The 16,939-nt window shown below is 38.0% G+C and overlaps 1 protein-coding gene across 1 annotated transcript in view; it reads left to right on the forward strand.

The window, feature by feature from the left end:
* Positions 1-16,939, forward strand: part of CSMD3 (CUB and Sushi multiple domains 3) — a 1,712,448-nt gene that overhangs the window by 312,952 nt on the left and 1,382,557 nt on the right. The window contains exon 4 of the mRNA XM_060195764.1: positions 9,452-9,646. Coding sequence (XP_060051747.1) covers positions 9,452-9,646 — 195 coding nt within the window. The remainder of the gene's footprint in view (positions 1-9,451; positions 9,647-16,939) is intronic.

The raw sequence follows: 16,939 nt of genomic DNA on the forward strand, positions 1-16,939 counted from the left end.
AAGCAGTGTGTAGGTGTCTCTCTGTCTCACCCTCTTGCTTCTATTCTCTCCATATCAATTCTATGCCCTATGAAGTGAAACTAAATACATTCTAAAAAAAAAAATTTAAAGTAAATAAGCATATTTCAATCTACGAGGAGTCAGATTAGTGGCCAAGAAAGCTGTTGTGTTTATATACACAATGGGATACTACTCCGCTGTTAAATACGATGAAGTTATATCCAATACCTCATCCTGGATGGAGTTTGAAGGAATCATATTACATGAGATAAGCCAAAAATAGAAGGGTGAACACCAGATGATTTCACTCATAGGCAGAACTTAAGAAACAAGGACAAACATGATGACTGCTAGGTAAAACTTGGTCTGGGTTTAATGTATTGCACCAAAGCAAAAGATTCTGGGGAGGGGGAGGGGAATGGGAAGGAAAGGGGAAGGGGAAGTGTAAGGGAAGGGGAAGTGTAAGGGAAGGGAAAGGGGAAGCAAAGGGGAAGGGAAAAGGGAAGGGAAGGGAAGGGAAGGAAAGGGAAAGGAAGGGAAGGGAAGGGAGGGGAAAGGGGAAGGGGAAGGGGAAGGGAAAGGGAAAGGAAGGGAGGGGAAAGGGGAAGGGAAAGGGGAAGGGAAGGGAAGGGAGGGGAAGGGGAAGGGAAGGGAAGGGGAAAAGAAAGGGAAAGGGAAGGGAAGGGAAAGGGGGAGGGGAAGGAAGTGAAGGTGGGGTTGAGGTCCTGGTGCATGATGGTAAAGGACCTAACACCTAAGTTGGTTCATGAGAGTGCTGCAGACTGGTATCACAGGGAGAGAGGATGATGAGAAATTGGTGCTTGGAGGTGGTACACCAGGCTGAAAACACACACATTACCAAGTGTGAGCACCCAGGTTCAAGCCCCCAGTACAATGATAAAAAACAAACATATCAAGTTGGCAAAATAGTTCATTTGAGTAGTGTGCCAGCTTTTTGATGCATATTACCATTTTTAGCCTGACTTCCTTTATATTGGAGAAAGCTTTGCTATTGTAGTGTGTGATGTCTTTCCCTCCCTTTCACTGTCTCTACTTGAGAAATTCATTCCAGAGCAGTGAAACTTCAGTGACAATAGAAACAACAAACAATTTGTTTATCTAGCTTTCCTTAAACTGAAGTACAGTAAACAGATTTTTTTATGATAATTGTACCTGGCATGATGCTTGATCCATGATACCAAAAAAGGAAAGAAAGAAAGAAAGAAAGAAAGAAAGAAAGAAAGAAAGAAAGAAAGAAAGATCAATGACACTTATAGAGGTTTATGGGCTTGTTATACAAAACTAACAGTACTTTGAGATCACAGCTTGTATTTTTGTATTTCATTTATGATCTAGAAAGGAATCACTAAATTTTACCCTTGACTGAATTACTGTCTTTTTTTTTCTTTTCTGTTCTCATTTTAAAATGTCAGATTGGGACTGGGTGGTGGCACACCAACTGAGAGCACATATTATAATGCACAGGGATTCAAGCCCCCTGTCTCCACTTACAGGTGGAAAGCTTCATGAGTGGTAGTGAAGCAGTGCTACAGGTGTCTCTCTGTCTCCCTTTCTCTCTTCCCTTCTCTGTATCTTTTTCCTCTCAGTTTCACACTAACCTATAGGTAAAAAATAATAATAAAAATTAAAGCTCTCTTTAAAAAAATAAAAACACCAGATGATACAATTAATTAGCATTTAATGAAGTCATGACCCTGCCTTTAAACAGATTATAATTTAAATCATTCCTATTTCAATGTTTGAAATGCAAAATGGATGATAATAATAGTGATGATGATGATGATGAACTGTAATTTGGTGAACTATACTATCTGCCATGTTTTGTTCATCATGTAAATGACTTACACGTATCATTGCATGTCCTATTTTTATCTGTATAAAACTGGTATTCCCATATTAAAAGTCTGGCATTTCTTTTTAAATTTTTTTTCACTTTTATTATTGGATAGAAACAGAGAAATTGAGAAGGGAAAGGTAGAGAGGAAAGAGACAGTAAGATACTTGCAGCCCTGTTTCACCACTTGTGAAGCTTTCTTTCTGCAGGTGGGGACCAGGGGCTTGAACCTGGGTCCTTTTGCATAGTAATGTGTGTGCTTAACCAGGCTCGCCACCACCTGGCCCCAGTCTGGCATTTTTTTTTAACTGGTTTGCATTCTAGACCAATGTTAATGGTGCTCCCTCAAGAACTTATTTGCATTACTTATTCAGTAATTTATTATTGCCTAATTTTATTTATTTAATGTAGACAAGTGTTGATTTATAACTTCTCTATAGCAAAATTGATTTTTTTTGTTTTGGAAAACCAGATATTTTACTGTATCAATTCAGTTGGCTTATAATCTCAATGTCTGTGAGAAAAAAAAAAAGTTGGATAAACCTATTTATCTAAAAATTTGATTTGAGGCGGGGGTAGATAGCATAATGGTTATGCAAAGAGACTCTCATGCCTGAAGCTCCAAAGTCCCAGGTTCAATCCCTTGCACCACCATAAGCCAGAGCTGAGCAGTGCTCTGGTAAAAAAAAAAAAAGGAAAAAATTGATTTGACTAATTGACTCATTATATGTAGAATGACAAACTTACATAGAGAATCCCTGGGGACGGGTGGTAGTGTACCAGGTTAAGCGCACATAGTGCAAAGCTCAAGAATCCTGGTTCTAGCCCCTGGTTCCATACCTGCAGCAGGGGCGTCACTTCACAATCTGTGAGGCAGGTCTGCAGGTGTCTTTCTCTTTGTGTTTCCCTTCTCTCTCTCTCTGTCTGTCCTATCCAATAACAACAATAAGCGGCAACAACAATGGAAAAAAGATGGATTCCAGGAGCAGTGGATTGATAGTGCAGGCACTGAGTCCCAGTGATAACCCTGGAGGCAATAAAAACAAACAAAAAAATAAATAAATAATCCCTGACATTTTCAGACATATGTTTCATATGGAACATACACAGCATATCTTTCAGTGGTCATTACAACCCACTAAACTGCCCACACTAAGTATTCATTATATCTATAAACGTGATCACATAAAATTGATTCCAAGAAGTTACAACAAGACTACAGTACACATACAGTTTATTATATCTAGTTGTTTCATTAAAACTTTTGATGACTTCTATACCAACATTATGGTGATTATTGTAAAAAAAATCATTCTCATAGTCCAGACAGATAGCGTCGTGATTTAACAATTGAAAGCAAACAACATATTATCCCCCCTCCACCCTAACTATGTAGTCAAGAATCAACCACAGTATCAGCAGAGCAAGTCTGGCTTGCCTGGAATTACAAGCATCAAACTAAAAGTTGGTGAATGTGGTTGTAGGATACAGGGAAGAGCTAGTGGACATATTATGTGGGGACCTGAGGTACAGTATTCTCTATAATTTTGCTTGCAGAGTGGACCTTTTTAAAAGGGTAGAGACCATGGACTTTTAACGCCCTGGACCAGGAGAACTTTATGGAACTAAAGCTCTGATGTGTACAAGAGTTTCCTTCCATGTGGGAGGGAGGCAGGAGGGCAGGTTCAAACCGGGGCCATTCACATGGCAAAGTAGAACATCATCCAACAAATTTCTATGAGTATAACATTTAACTTACCACACCTCCTGCCAAAGCTTCAGTGTCATTACACTGAAGAGACCCCACTAACTACCACCCTGACTTAGCCTGCCCTAACTTCCACAATCTGTGAATTTGTCTTGCTATTATTATTTTTTTTGAAATTGTGTTTTAGTATGTCTATATAACCCAATAGTCCTTTTTCATTTTCATGTCTGAGTTAGTATTCTCACAGTTCCATCCATTTTGTCATGAAAGACACTGCCATTTTTTTTTCTTCATGTCTGAGTAGTGTGTCATTGAGTGAATCCTCAATCACTTTTTATCCAGTCAAAACTAATTTATATTTAATTAACTAATTAATTAATTAACTTTTGAGAGAGAGAACCAGACATTGCTGTAGCATATGGCAGTGCCAGGAACTGACCCGAGGGACCTTATGCTTAAGGATTTTATCCTTATTCATTGCATTACCTCCCAGGTCATCAGATGTATTTTTGAATTTCCCTCATTGAGTGTAATTTTGAAGCAGCCTAAATCTCTCCATGGATTTAGAAATAACAGCCATAAGGGAATTATAGATATATTTCAAAATTGTGTGTGTGTGTGTGTGTGACTTAATACATTTGTTCTGGCAATAATCCACTGGTTAATTTTTGTCATCTTTAAAAAAAATCATTTATTTTTAGATAAAAGTGAATTAAGAGGGAATGGGCGTGGAGAGAGAGTGAAAGAGACACCTGCAGCACTGTTTCACCACTCCTGAAACTTCCACTTACAGCTGGGGACCTGGGGCTTGAACCCAAGTCCTTAGGCATTGTTTTATGTGTGCTCAGCTAGTTGCAGCAACACGCACCTCCTGCCATTCCACTTCCAAGCTCCAGGGGGCGCTCTGGGAATTGAATCCGGGGCCCTTGGTACCTCAGACATGAAAGACATTTTACTTAATCACTCCAAGATTTCCCCCTAGTTCTGGTAATATTTATTTGTTCATTTAAATCAAAGTTAAAATTTAAATCTAAGTATAAGAACCAGAGTTTTCTCCTCTCTTTCCCTTTGTTGCTCTACCTACTTTTTCAAATTGTGTGGAAACTTTTCCCCTTAGACACAACTTGATGACAATTGAAGTCCTGACCTTAATTATATTTTAGGGGAAAAAAGAGAAAGGAATGAATTGATTCTAAGAACACAAGTGGTAGTTTCATTAAAAATATGTTCTTTGTTATGACTTTGGTCAAGTCATCGAATTTTTACTCATTTTATCAAAACTACCCTCATTATCCTAACAGTAATTATCTTGTGTATTAAGTTAATTCAACTTATTTTTTAATTATTAATTTACAAAATAATGTTTAAAGAACTGATAAAAATTCATAGACAGTAAATGTGCTTTAAATTTAACTGAAAGTTAACCTCTAGAACATTCCTTAAAGAAATAGTGAAGTGAAAAAAAAAAGAAAAAGAAATAGTGAAGTGAGGGGGCCGGGCAGTAGTGCAGTGGGTTAAGCACACCTTATGCTGCAAGGACCAGCATAAGGACCCATTTTGAGCCCTGGCTTCGCAAGTGGTGAAAACTGTCTGAAGGTGTCTGTCTTTCTTCCCCCCCCGCCCCGTCTGTCTTCCCCACCTCTCTCAATTTATCTCTATCCTATCCAAAAGTAGTAACAACAATGACAAGGACAACAAGATGGGAAAAATGGCCTCCAGGAGCAGTGGATTCATAGTGCAGGCACCTAGTCCCAGTGATAAACGCGGAGGAAAAGAAAAGAAATAGTGAAATGAAACATTAGACATCATTAATCATGGTTAATGATATTAACATATTTTATAATTATTAGTTGATGATGCATCAATAAATAATGTAATGTACAGAAAATATTTGATATTTATGGAAACCACTGATATATAATTAATACTAGTGAAGTTCTTCACTTTATTTTTCTTTATGGGGGGGTCCTTTAATGTACAGTAGTTTGTACATGTGTAACATTTCTCAGTTTTCCACATAACAATTCAATGCCCTCTAGATCCTCTGAGATCATGATCCAGGACCTGAACCCTCTTCCTACCCCAGAGTCTTTTATTTTGGTGCAATACACCAAACCTAGTCCCAGTTCTGCTTTGTGCTTATTTTTCAACTTATTATTATTATTATTGACAGTGATTATTGGCAAGATTTTGGGATAAGAGGGGTACAATCCCATACAGTTCCCACCACCAGAGTGGCATATCCCATCCCCTTCATTGGAAGCTTCCCTGTTCTTTATTCCTCTGGGAGTCTGGATCAAAGATCTCTAAGGGGCACAGAAGGTCAGAGGTCTGGCTTCTGTAACTGCATCTCTGTTACACATGGGTGTTGACAGGTTGATCTATACTCCTAGTCTGTCTCTACCTTTCTAGTGGGATAGGGCTCCTGGGAGGTGGGGTTCTAGGACACATTGGGTTCTGAAGCATGCCCCTAGCAGGTGGGTCAGGGGAGGAAACTCAACTCTTGTCCTTGCACATGATAATGTGTGCACTTTGCAGGGTGCACCACTCTCTGGCCCCCTATTTTTTGTTTATTTTAAATGACCTCACTTTATTTATATTTTTGTTCTTTTACCCAACCCCACCCCACACACACACACACCCTCTCTTTCTCTTCCTCTCTTTCCTCCTTCTTTCTCTTTCTTTCTACCAGGGTTACTGCTTTACTGCTCTTGGTGGCCATTTTTCTCCTCTTCCTCCTTTTCTCCTCTCCCTCCTCTCTTCCTCCCCCTCCACTCCCTTCCCCTCTTCCCTTCACCCCTCCCCTCCCCTTCTCTCCCCTTCTCTCCCCTTACCTCTCCTCCACTCCCTCTCCTCCCCTCCTCCTACCCATCCTCTGCCTTCCCATTCACTCCCTATCCTCTCCCCTCACCTCCTCCTCCTCTCCCCTCCCATTTTCTCCCATCCCCTACCATTCTCTCCCCTCCCCTCCACTCCCCTCCCATCCCCTTCTCCTCCCCTCTCCTCCCTTTCCCTAACAGGGAAAACTTGAGGGGAAAGGCAGAGATAGAGAGTGAGAGAGAGACACCTGAAACCTTGCTTTATTGTTGCTAAGGCTTCCCCTTGTCCCCTGCAGGGAACTGAACCCAGTTTTTACAGCATAATACTATGTGAGCTCTACTGAGAGTATCATTTCCCTTCTCCCCCCCTTTTTTTTCCTTTAAGACATTTTTTTTTTGGGGGGGAGGAGGCTTGAGCTCAGTGCCTGTTGGATGACTCCACCACTCCTGGAAGTTATTTGCTTGTTTGTTTATTTTATTTGCTTTTCTCATTTATGGTATAGATATAAAGCAATGAAGTGGAAGAAAAAGAGGGAGGCAGAAAGAAAGACACTTGCAGCTCTGCTCCACTGCTCATGAAGTTTTTCTCTATAGCTGGGGACCAGGAGCTTGAATACTTATGCAGTATATGTGTACCACTGTGTGACCCCAAGGTGTATGTATGTATGTATGTATTTATTCATTGTGTGTCACAGCAGAGAGAGAGAAAGAGGGATAGGACACACACACACACACACACACACACACAAAGAGAGAGAGAGAGAGAGAGAAAGAACATTGTTCTGACCATATGCAGTGACAACGATTGAACTTAAGGCCTTAAGTTTGCAAAGCATACATCCTAGCTACTCATTTAACCTTATTTCAAATTCACCACTGATTTTTATTTCTTTATTTTTCTATATGCAGTTCAAAGGATCAAACCTAGCACCTCACTCATACAAGGCACATGATTTACTGATGAACCACTTTTCTATCTGATTATTTTCAAATTTGTCTTACAAGATGAGAGAGTCAGAACAAGAAACAGACAGGATATAGAGAAAAAGGAAGCCTTATGATGTACATTGTTGGTATATGTAACTTGATTCAGCTTTTATGGAAAACAGTCTGCAAATCAACATAACTGCATTATATAGTCCAGCAAGTTTCACTCCTAGGTATTTATTGAAGAAAATATGAAGATATTATTACAAGTATGTTTGTTTGGAGGGTGAGTGATTTAAGGTAAATAGTATAGTTGTTGAGATTTGGGTACAATTTCTTTTTTAACTTTTTATTAGTCATTTAATAATGGTTAACAGGTTGTTAAGATAATACAATTTCCACCACCAGAGTTCCATATCCCATCCCCTCCATTGGAAGCTTTCCTAATCTTTATCCCTCTGGGAATATGGACCAAAGATCTTTATGGGGTGCATAAGGTGGAAGGTCTGGCTTCTGTAATTTCTTCTCTACTGGACATGAATGCTGGCAGGTTGATCCATACCTCTAGCCTGTTTCTATTTTTCCCTAGTGAGTAGGGCTCTGGAGAGGTGGGGTTTCTTACCTCCCTTTCATAGGTATATGCAAAACACCCCAAACTTGAGTCCATTCTGCCATTGTGTACCAGAGCCTCAAAGCTTTCGCCAAAAAAACTTTTGCTTTGTTGAAATATAGTATACTCAGTTCTAGTTTTGCTTTGTTTTGTTGTTGTTCTTCCCCTTCTTCTTTTGTCTCTTCCAGTCTTTATTTCTTAAATTCCACCTATGTATGAGATCATCTGGTACCCATTCTTTTTTTTTTTTTTTTTTTGGAACTTATCTCAATATTATTTCTTCAAGTTCTATCCACATAATCTCTTAACTGAAAAGATGTGTGCACATATGTCCCTTCAGTGCTATTTACAACAGTCGAGATCTGGAAACAATCCAAATACTCTGTGGCAGAAAAGTAAACTGAGAAGCTGTGATTTCTAAAAACAATGTTGTATTAATGAGCTGTGAGAGAAGATAGCAGTTTACCTTTTGCTATAACATGTATGGAATTGTTGAGAATTGTGCTAAGAAATAAGGGACCAGGCAGTGGTATGACTGGCTGAGCACAAATATTACCTCTGTTCAACCCCCAGCTCCCCACCTGGAGGGAGACACTTCACAAAGAACAGATTGATGTGCTGGCACCAAGTCCCAGCAATAATCCTGGTGGTGAAAAAAAAATCAGGTGGAAAATAAAGAATAAAAAATACTGATTGATATCCATTGTATCTGGGGAGTCTAAAAAATAATGCAAAGTGATTCAGATGGGGACTAACAAATACTGGATAATAACAGTCATATATATGGGATCTGAAAAAAATAAGGCAAGGGAACATTAGAGTTAAATGAAAACGAACTTTTTGACTCTCAAGCACAACTGAGTTCATCAAACACAACATGAGCACAGAGCCTTTCAACATAACAATGGTTGAGGATTGTTGCAACTTCAGTTGTGGGTATAATGTGTCACACTACACAGAGAAGTATGAAATTCTTTTTTTTTTAATTTCTTTATTGGGGGATTAATGGTCTACAGTCAACAGTAAAATATGATAGTTTGTACTTGCATGGCATTTCTCAGTTTTCCACATAACAATTCAACCCCCCCCCCCACTTGGTCCTCCTCTGCCATCACATTGCAGGACACGAATCTTACCCCTCAACCCCTGAATCTTTTACTTTGGTGCAATACAGTAACTCCAGTCCAAATTCTGCTTAGTGTTTTTCTTTCTGCTTTTATTTTTAAAAGAGGTATGAAACTTCAACTGCAGTGCAATGCAGTATTGCATTAGTTTGATAAAAAAAGTGACTACAAAGAGGAAATCAAGTAATTGTATTGGCATAGAGAATGACTTGTAATTGCCTATGTTATAATATTTAAATCCTGTCCCATACATGTCCATTATGTATGTATTGAACACATGTCTTATTTTTTGATGTCCTTTCTTAAAACTAAAAGATTCATCTATCCATATTCAGATATAAGTATTTATTCCCAAATGCTAATAAATATTAAGATAGCTGAAAACTCTCCATTTTCCCTTCTCTACAGAATTGCAGAGTAGTTCTTGTGGGAATCCAGGAGTTCCACCCAAAGGTATATTGTATGGTACAAGGTTTGATGTTGGAGACAAAATCCGCTACAGCTGTGTAACTGGATATATCCTGGATGGCCATCCCCAACTCACCTGTATCGCCAATTCAGTTAATACAGCTTCCTGGGATTTTCCTGTTCCCATCTGTAGAGGTAAAGAAAATTTCATTCTTACTTTTATGACTGAATATTTTTGACATATGGGCACATTTTATAAGGCATATACATATATATATATATATATATATATATATATATATCCTCATGTGGCTTCTGACACTTGTTCATTGTATGAATTCTAAAATATGAAAATCTGTGTGTGTACATATATGTCTGTCTCTATTTGTATACATATCTGTCTGCAGACAGGTGTAGTTTGTATACATGGTGTAATGTGTCCGTATGTATATATGACATTTTCCACATGACATATTTAAGGAAATGTTTGTGGAGAGACATTTCTTGTGAATTGAGAGAGTAAAATGTATCTTCATACTAATATAAAATTTTAAGACAAAAATCTACATTTTCATGTTTGTATTACAGAATAGATAGCATTTATGCTGTTGAGAAATTTAATCAAAGTTATTTCTTGTTTTGAAATATTGACTTAAGTTTATGAATTGATTGCAGTCTTCTGGCTTAGATATAAGCACTGAAATTTGTAAATTTTACAATTCTTTATAATTTAGTATAGATTCTGGTAAATATTATTGGTCTTGAGTGAAAGCGCAAATGAATATGGGCAAAGATGCAAAATACAGAGACTGGAAGATAGAACATGTTCAACTACATGAATTTGCAGTTGACTCTTGACCGCAGATTTTAGCATGTGATTTTGTTTTCTCTCCGGGCTTTCTTTTCTAATAGACAAAAGACAAATGAGTTCTACCTCATTTCTCTTTTGATATATGCTTATGTAATTCCTCCAGCACAGCATGTAGGAATGTTCAGCTGCTCATGGAAATTGCTTATAGCTCCTCAAAAATTTTGGCCACAATTGCATACATGCATAAGTCTGGCTTTGTGCATCTGTAATGCATGGTGTTTATTACTTTGTATTTTATTGAATGATGTATTACTAGAGAAACAATGGGAACACACTTCTCACTCTGTTGTGATAGGAGTCTGCACACTAATTCCACCTGTAACTTAGGTCCTCTGGCACCATTGTGCCTTGGATCCCCCTTGCCCTCTCAGCCATTGCCACCTGCCCATCTCATCTTCCCCATTCCCTTTTTCTTGTTGCAGAAGACCATGTTCAGGCCAAGTTTAACCCTGTTTTTTTGCCCTTCACACTTTTTTCCTTAAGTTCCACCTATAAGTAAGAACATCCAGTATGCATCCCCTTTTTGATATCACCAAACATGATTCCTTCAAGTTCCATCCATGATGAGGCAGTGGAAATGATTAAAATTATGAAATTTTAATAGTTAAATCATGTTTCATTGTAAATCTACCACCATTTTCTCAACCATTCATCTGCACTTGGGTATTTGGGTTACTTCCATGTTTAGGCTGTTACAAATGGTGCTATTAACATAAATGCACATGAGTCTCTCTGGACAGATCTCTAGAAAGGCATTGCTGTTCATCAGGGTAGGAACACTTTGAATATTTTCAAGTATCTCCAGGTTGTTTTTCCTTAGGATTTTATTCAATTTCTATTACCACAAGCAGCCTAGAAGTGTTTCTTCTTCCTATTTCTTCCCCAGAACTTGTTATTTCTGTCCTTTTTGATGTATAGCATCTTCACAGGTGTGAAGTGCTATCTAATTGTTTGTTGTTTTTATATGCATTTCTTTGATAAGCAGTGACTTTGAACACTTTCTTGTATGTCTTTTGGCCCTCTCAACTTGTTTGGTGAAGATTTTTGTCCATGTTTATTTCCCATAATGTTATTTTTGAAAACCTGAATATTCAAGTCCAATAGCAAAGAAAACAAATATGTAAGACGCACATTTACGCAACAATAAAATGAACACAGCTTGCTTCTTAACCTGGCATTGACATTTCTACATGAGTGTCTCTAGGCAAATGATAACTCTCTGAAACTCATTTAATTTAACCAGTGAAAGCAAAGCAAAACCCTGTATATTCTATTTGATGGGAGAATTTAATCAGACCTCATATCAAACAGTGGTTATATATCTGCCATACATTGAGTGATTTCTATGTTGCTTATATTTTTGCTACTGTTACTAATAATATTCTGCTACTGAAGTTCCTATACTTAGGATTACTATTAGCTACAGTTCATTTGAGCACTTGCATGTGGTGAGAAGTTTACTCAATTTATGTCAAGAATTCTAAAGCTACTAAGAATTGCACTCAACTTGCAAGTTAGCAATCTCAATGCTCCAGTTTTTTGAATGGTGATAGAGGGCAGAAGAAAATGGGGTCAACAACAAAGGAGGTATGGGGTGTTTTTTGTTTGTTTGTTTCTTTCTTTGTTTGCTTTTCCCTATGGGAAAATAGGAAGCCAGAGATTCAGCATTTGTTACTCCTCCAAGTCCCCAAATCTCATAGGATGATACAAGATGTGTGAGATATCTGCACACATAGTAGCTGATGTTGTAGGGTGTATTAATGAGCTTAGTGAAATTGAATTATCATGGGCAAACCTGGTCTGTGCACTAGAAGACCCTTGATTTCTGTAGTCTATAAGCAAACTTGTTCCTCATACTGATAGAAAAGATGGTTTCTGCCCTCTTAAGATACTTTTATACAAACATATTTGAGGATGGAAAAAGAACTCCTTGAGCAGTGCTTTCCCATGTCTGGGATGCATGTTTGAGTCTGGTTCCTGTCCCATTAGAGGAAAAATGTATTGTGGTTTCTCACCTCCCCCACATGCCTCCTCCCTTTCTTCCCTCTCTTTCCCTTCTCTCCCTACATCATTCTCTTTCCCCTCTCTCCCTGCCTCTCTATGTCTATCTTAAATATTCAGTCTGAAATGGTGAAAACATAGAGATAAAAAATATTTCAAAAGTTAAATACCAACAGAACAGAATGGTATTGTAGATTCCACTCACAGGATTACAAATCATAAAAATATATAAAGTGTAATCAGACTGTTACCGATGAGTATCTGGGCATGATGAAGATGCCAGACTTTAATTACTTGCTCTGATTCCAAAATCTATCCTGTTAACACTTTGATATATAGCTTAATATATACTCATCATCAATATTATTTTATTATAAAATAGATATAGTAATTTAAAATTATAAGTAAAAATAACTTAAGTTACTTAGAATGATGAAATTTGCAACCAAGAATGTGGATCAATAGATAAAGCATTGAAATCTCAAGTATAAGGTCCTCAGTAATTCTCTCTCTCTCTCTCTCTCTATTTCTATCTCTATCTCTCCTTCTCTCTCTTTATCATAGATGGTTAAAGACATCCTAAAAAGTGAAAAATAGTGGAGCACTTAGCCTCAATGAAGCAATCCTAGCACTACCTGAATATTAAAAGTGTTCTTTGCTGTAGGTGTCTTGTTTTTATTTCTTTTTTAAATTAATTATTTAATGTTGATTTTAAAAATTATGAAATAATAGGGGTATAATTCCATATTGTTGGCACTACCCAGTCGTTCCATTGAAAACTACAGTAGTTCTGCCAGAGTCACAGATATGGGTTGACTTTATATCTTTATATATCTCCATCTCCACCTCTCATTTCTGAGTGCTTTTTTTAAACTATAGCTTCCTCTCTTTTTCTCAAGTGAGTGTAGCTAGTGATTTATCTATTTGATTTATTCTTTCAAATAACTAACTTTTGGTTTCATTAATCTTCCAGATGTTCTTTTGCTTTCTATTGCATCGATCTCTTCTCTACTTTTAAGTATGTCCTGTCTCCTGCTGACTTTTGAGTCTCTTTGTTGCTCCATTGATAGTTGATTCAGTTGATTTTTAGATGCTTTATTAGTGATTTTTCCTCTTTATTATTTTGGGCCTGTATTGTTATGAACTTTCCTCTCAGGACTGTTTCTGCTGCATCCCATAGGATATGATAATTGGTTTCTTCATTTTCACTGATATTGAGGGAATTCTTAATTTATTTTTTTATTTCTTCAATGACCCATCTGTTATTTAGAAGCATGTTGTTTAATCTCTATACCTTGGAGGAGTTTCTTCTTTTTTTTTTTTTCTTTTTGTAGTTGATTTTTAACTTCATACCATCATGATCTGATAAGGTGCTTTTTATGATTTTATTTTTCTTTCTTTTTTTTTTTTTAGATTTTATTTATTTATTAATGAGAAAGATAGGAGAGAGAAAGAACCAGACATAACTCTGGCACATTTGCTGCCTGGGATCAAACTCAGGACCTCATGCTTGAGAGTCCAAAGCCTTATCACTGTGCCATCTCTTGGACCACATGATTTTAGTATTCACGTATTTTTAGGCTGTTTTCCGGACTGAATATATGGTCAATACTTATAAATATTACATGTATGCGTATGTAACAAGAGTGTGTATTCATGTTTGTGGTGATATAAAGTTCTATAAATACATCTGTTAGGTGCATCTCAGCTGTGGTTTCATTTAAGAATACTATTTCCCTGATGATTTTCCTTTGTTCAGGGGATCTGTCTCTTGCTTTGAGTGCTATGTTAAGATATACTACTGTTATTGTGTTTCGGTTAATGTCTCTCTTGAGTTCAGTAAGTACTTGTTTATATGTTTGGGTGCACCTGTATTTGTAAGATATATATTTATATGGTTATGTCTTCATGTTGGACTGATCCTTTCATAATTATGTAGTGTCCCTCCCTCTCCTTGTTTACTTGCTTTACATGAAAATCTGTATTTTTTTAAAATTAATTAATTTATTTATAAAAAGGAAACACTGACAAAACCATAGGATAAGAGGGGTACAACTCCACACAATTACCCACCACCAGAACTCCATATCCCATCCCTTCTTTTGATAGCTTTCCTATTCTTCAACCCTCTGGGAGTATGGACCCAAAGTCATTGTGGGATGCAAAGGAGGAAGAACTGGCTTCTGTAATTGCTTCCCTGCTGATCGTGGGTATGGACAGGTCGATCCATACTCCCAGCTTGCCTCTCTCTTTCCCTAGTGGGGTAGGATTCTTGGGAATTGGAGCTCCAGGACACATTGGTGGGGTTGTCTGTCCAGGGAAGTCTGTTTGGCATCATGCTAGCATCCGGAACCTGGTGACTGAAAAGGGAGTTAACATATAAAGCCAAACAAGTTGTTGACTAATCATGAACCTAAAGGCTGGAGTAGTGCAGATGGAGAGTTGGCGGGGCTGGGGTGTGTGTGTGTCTCCCTTTTGTAGATAACTAGTAGGCATATTTTAGTAATATTCCAAAGGGCCTGTGGCTATACTAGTTTTTTTTTTACCCTGAGCCTGAAATTTGATATGCAGGTGGATCCTAGTTATAGCTCCTGCCCATTTGTCTGCATTATTGGCTTGAAATATCTTGCTTCAACCTCTTATAATAAACCTCTGCTTTGCTTTTCTTTGGATATGTGTTTCCTGAAGACTTACAGTAGGTGATGTTTGCACTTTAATCCATTTAGGCACTCTGAGTCTTTTGAGAGGTGAATTTAGTCCATTCATATTTAGGGTGATTATTGAGATATATATATATATATATATATATATATATATATATATATATATATTCTGGATTTTGTTTAGAGGTTGTTTGAAATTGTTTATTTTCTTCCCATTTGCTTCTGTCATTTTGTGTATTTGGGTTTCTTTTATTTATTTATTTATTTATTTATTTTACCTTTTTTTATTTAAGAAAGGATTAATTAACAAAACCATAGGGTAGGAGGGGTACAACTTCACATAATTCCCACCACCCAATCTCCATATCCCACTGCCTCCCCTGATAGCTTTCCCATTCTATATCCCTCTGGGAGCATGGACCCAGGGTCATTGTGGGTTGCAGAAGGTAGAAGGTCTGGCTTCTGTAATTGCTTCTCCGCTGAACATGGACGTTGACTGGTCGGTCCATACTCCCAGTCTGCCTCTCTCTTTCCCTAGTAGGATGGGTCTCTGGGGAAGCTGAGCTCCAGGACATATTGGTGGGGTCTTCAGTCCAGGGAAGGCTGGCTGGCATCCTGATGACATCTGGAAGCTGGTGACTGAAAAGAGAGTTAACATACGAAGCCAAACAAATAGTTGAGCAATCATGGATCCAAAGCTTGGAATAGTGGAGAGGAAGTGTTAGGGGGGTACTCACTGCAAACTCTAGTGTACTTCTGCTTTCAGGTATATATTTTACAGTAGTTTATGGATACGTGTGAACATATGTTCTCTCTCACAGAACCTGGTGTATATCTAGATTTTGGGACTTTGCTAGAAAGTGAACCACCTGAGATGGAATTAGAGTATACTATGAAAGGAAAGGTCTCACCCGAGTAATGAAGCTGAAGGGTTGTCATTCCACACGTGAAGTCTCTGGACACAGTCTGAAGTGAAGCATGTTGATGTGGCAATCGTTGTGTTGGTTAGGTTGTGATAGGCAGATGCAATATTATTTGATACGGATTGGGAGAGGCATACAGGAAAGTGGGCCCTAACCAAGGGTTCCAGGACTGGGGGAAGTAGGGGCTCTATAGTGGAGATGTGAGGTTCCTGCTGTCTTAGGGTTCAGAAAGACAATGGATAGTTAATGTTATCATCACATTATTTGGTAATTCGGTTAACTTTGAAAAGTCCTTTTGTTAGGGTTTGCTATACAGTTCCCAGTATCTTATCTATAGCTGTGCTATTGGTTGCTTCTGATCTACTTGGTCTAGGCTTTTGAGAGAGTCTGCATATCAATTACACAGCCTATATATTAAAAAGATGCAGTCTGTGTTTTGAAAAACTTTGAGACATACAATTAATTTTCCCCCTTTCGTATTAATTAACTAGTGATTTATATGACTACATTTTACTAGGAGTGTACACAAACACCATTCCCACCACCAAAAGACTGTGACCCATCCCTCCCATCCACTCCCATCCCCCACTGGCCCAGGAAGCTGCATGTCTACCCCTCACCACAGGGCTTTTACTTTGGTGCCCTACTTACAATTTGGTCAGGTCCTGCTTTTAGTTTCCCTTTCAGATCTTCTTAGTCAAATTCTGTTGATGAGTGGGATCATCCCATACTCATCTTTATCTTTCTGATTTAGCTCACTTAACATAATTCCTTGTAGCTCTGTCCAAGATGGGTCAGCGAAGGTGGGTTCATTGTTCTTGATAGCTGCATAGTATTCCATTGTGTATATATACCACAGCTTTCTCAGCCACTCATCTGTTGTTGGGCACCTGGGTTGCTTCCAGGTTTTAGCTATTATGAATTGTGCTGCTATGAACATAGGAGTACACACCTCTTTTTGGGTGTTATGGAGTCCTTGGGGTATAACCCCAGGAGAGGAATTACTGGATCATATGGAAGGTCCATGTCT

Source organism: Erinaceus europaeus, chromosome 1 (assembly GCF_950295315.1).
Source record: "Erinaceus europaeus chromosome 1, mEriEur2.1, whole genome shotgun sequence".
NCBI lineage: Eukaryota > Metazoa > Chordata > Mammalia > Eulipotyphla > Erinaceidae > Erinaceus > Erinaceus europaeus.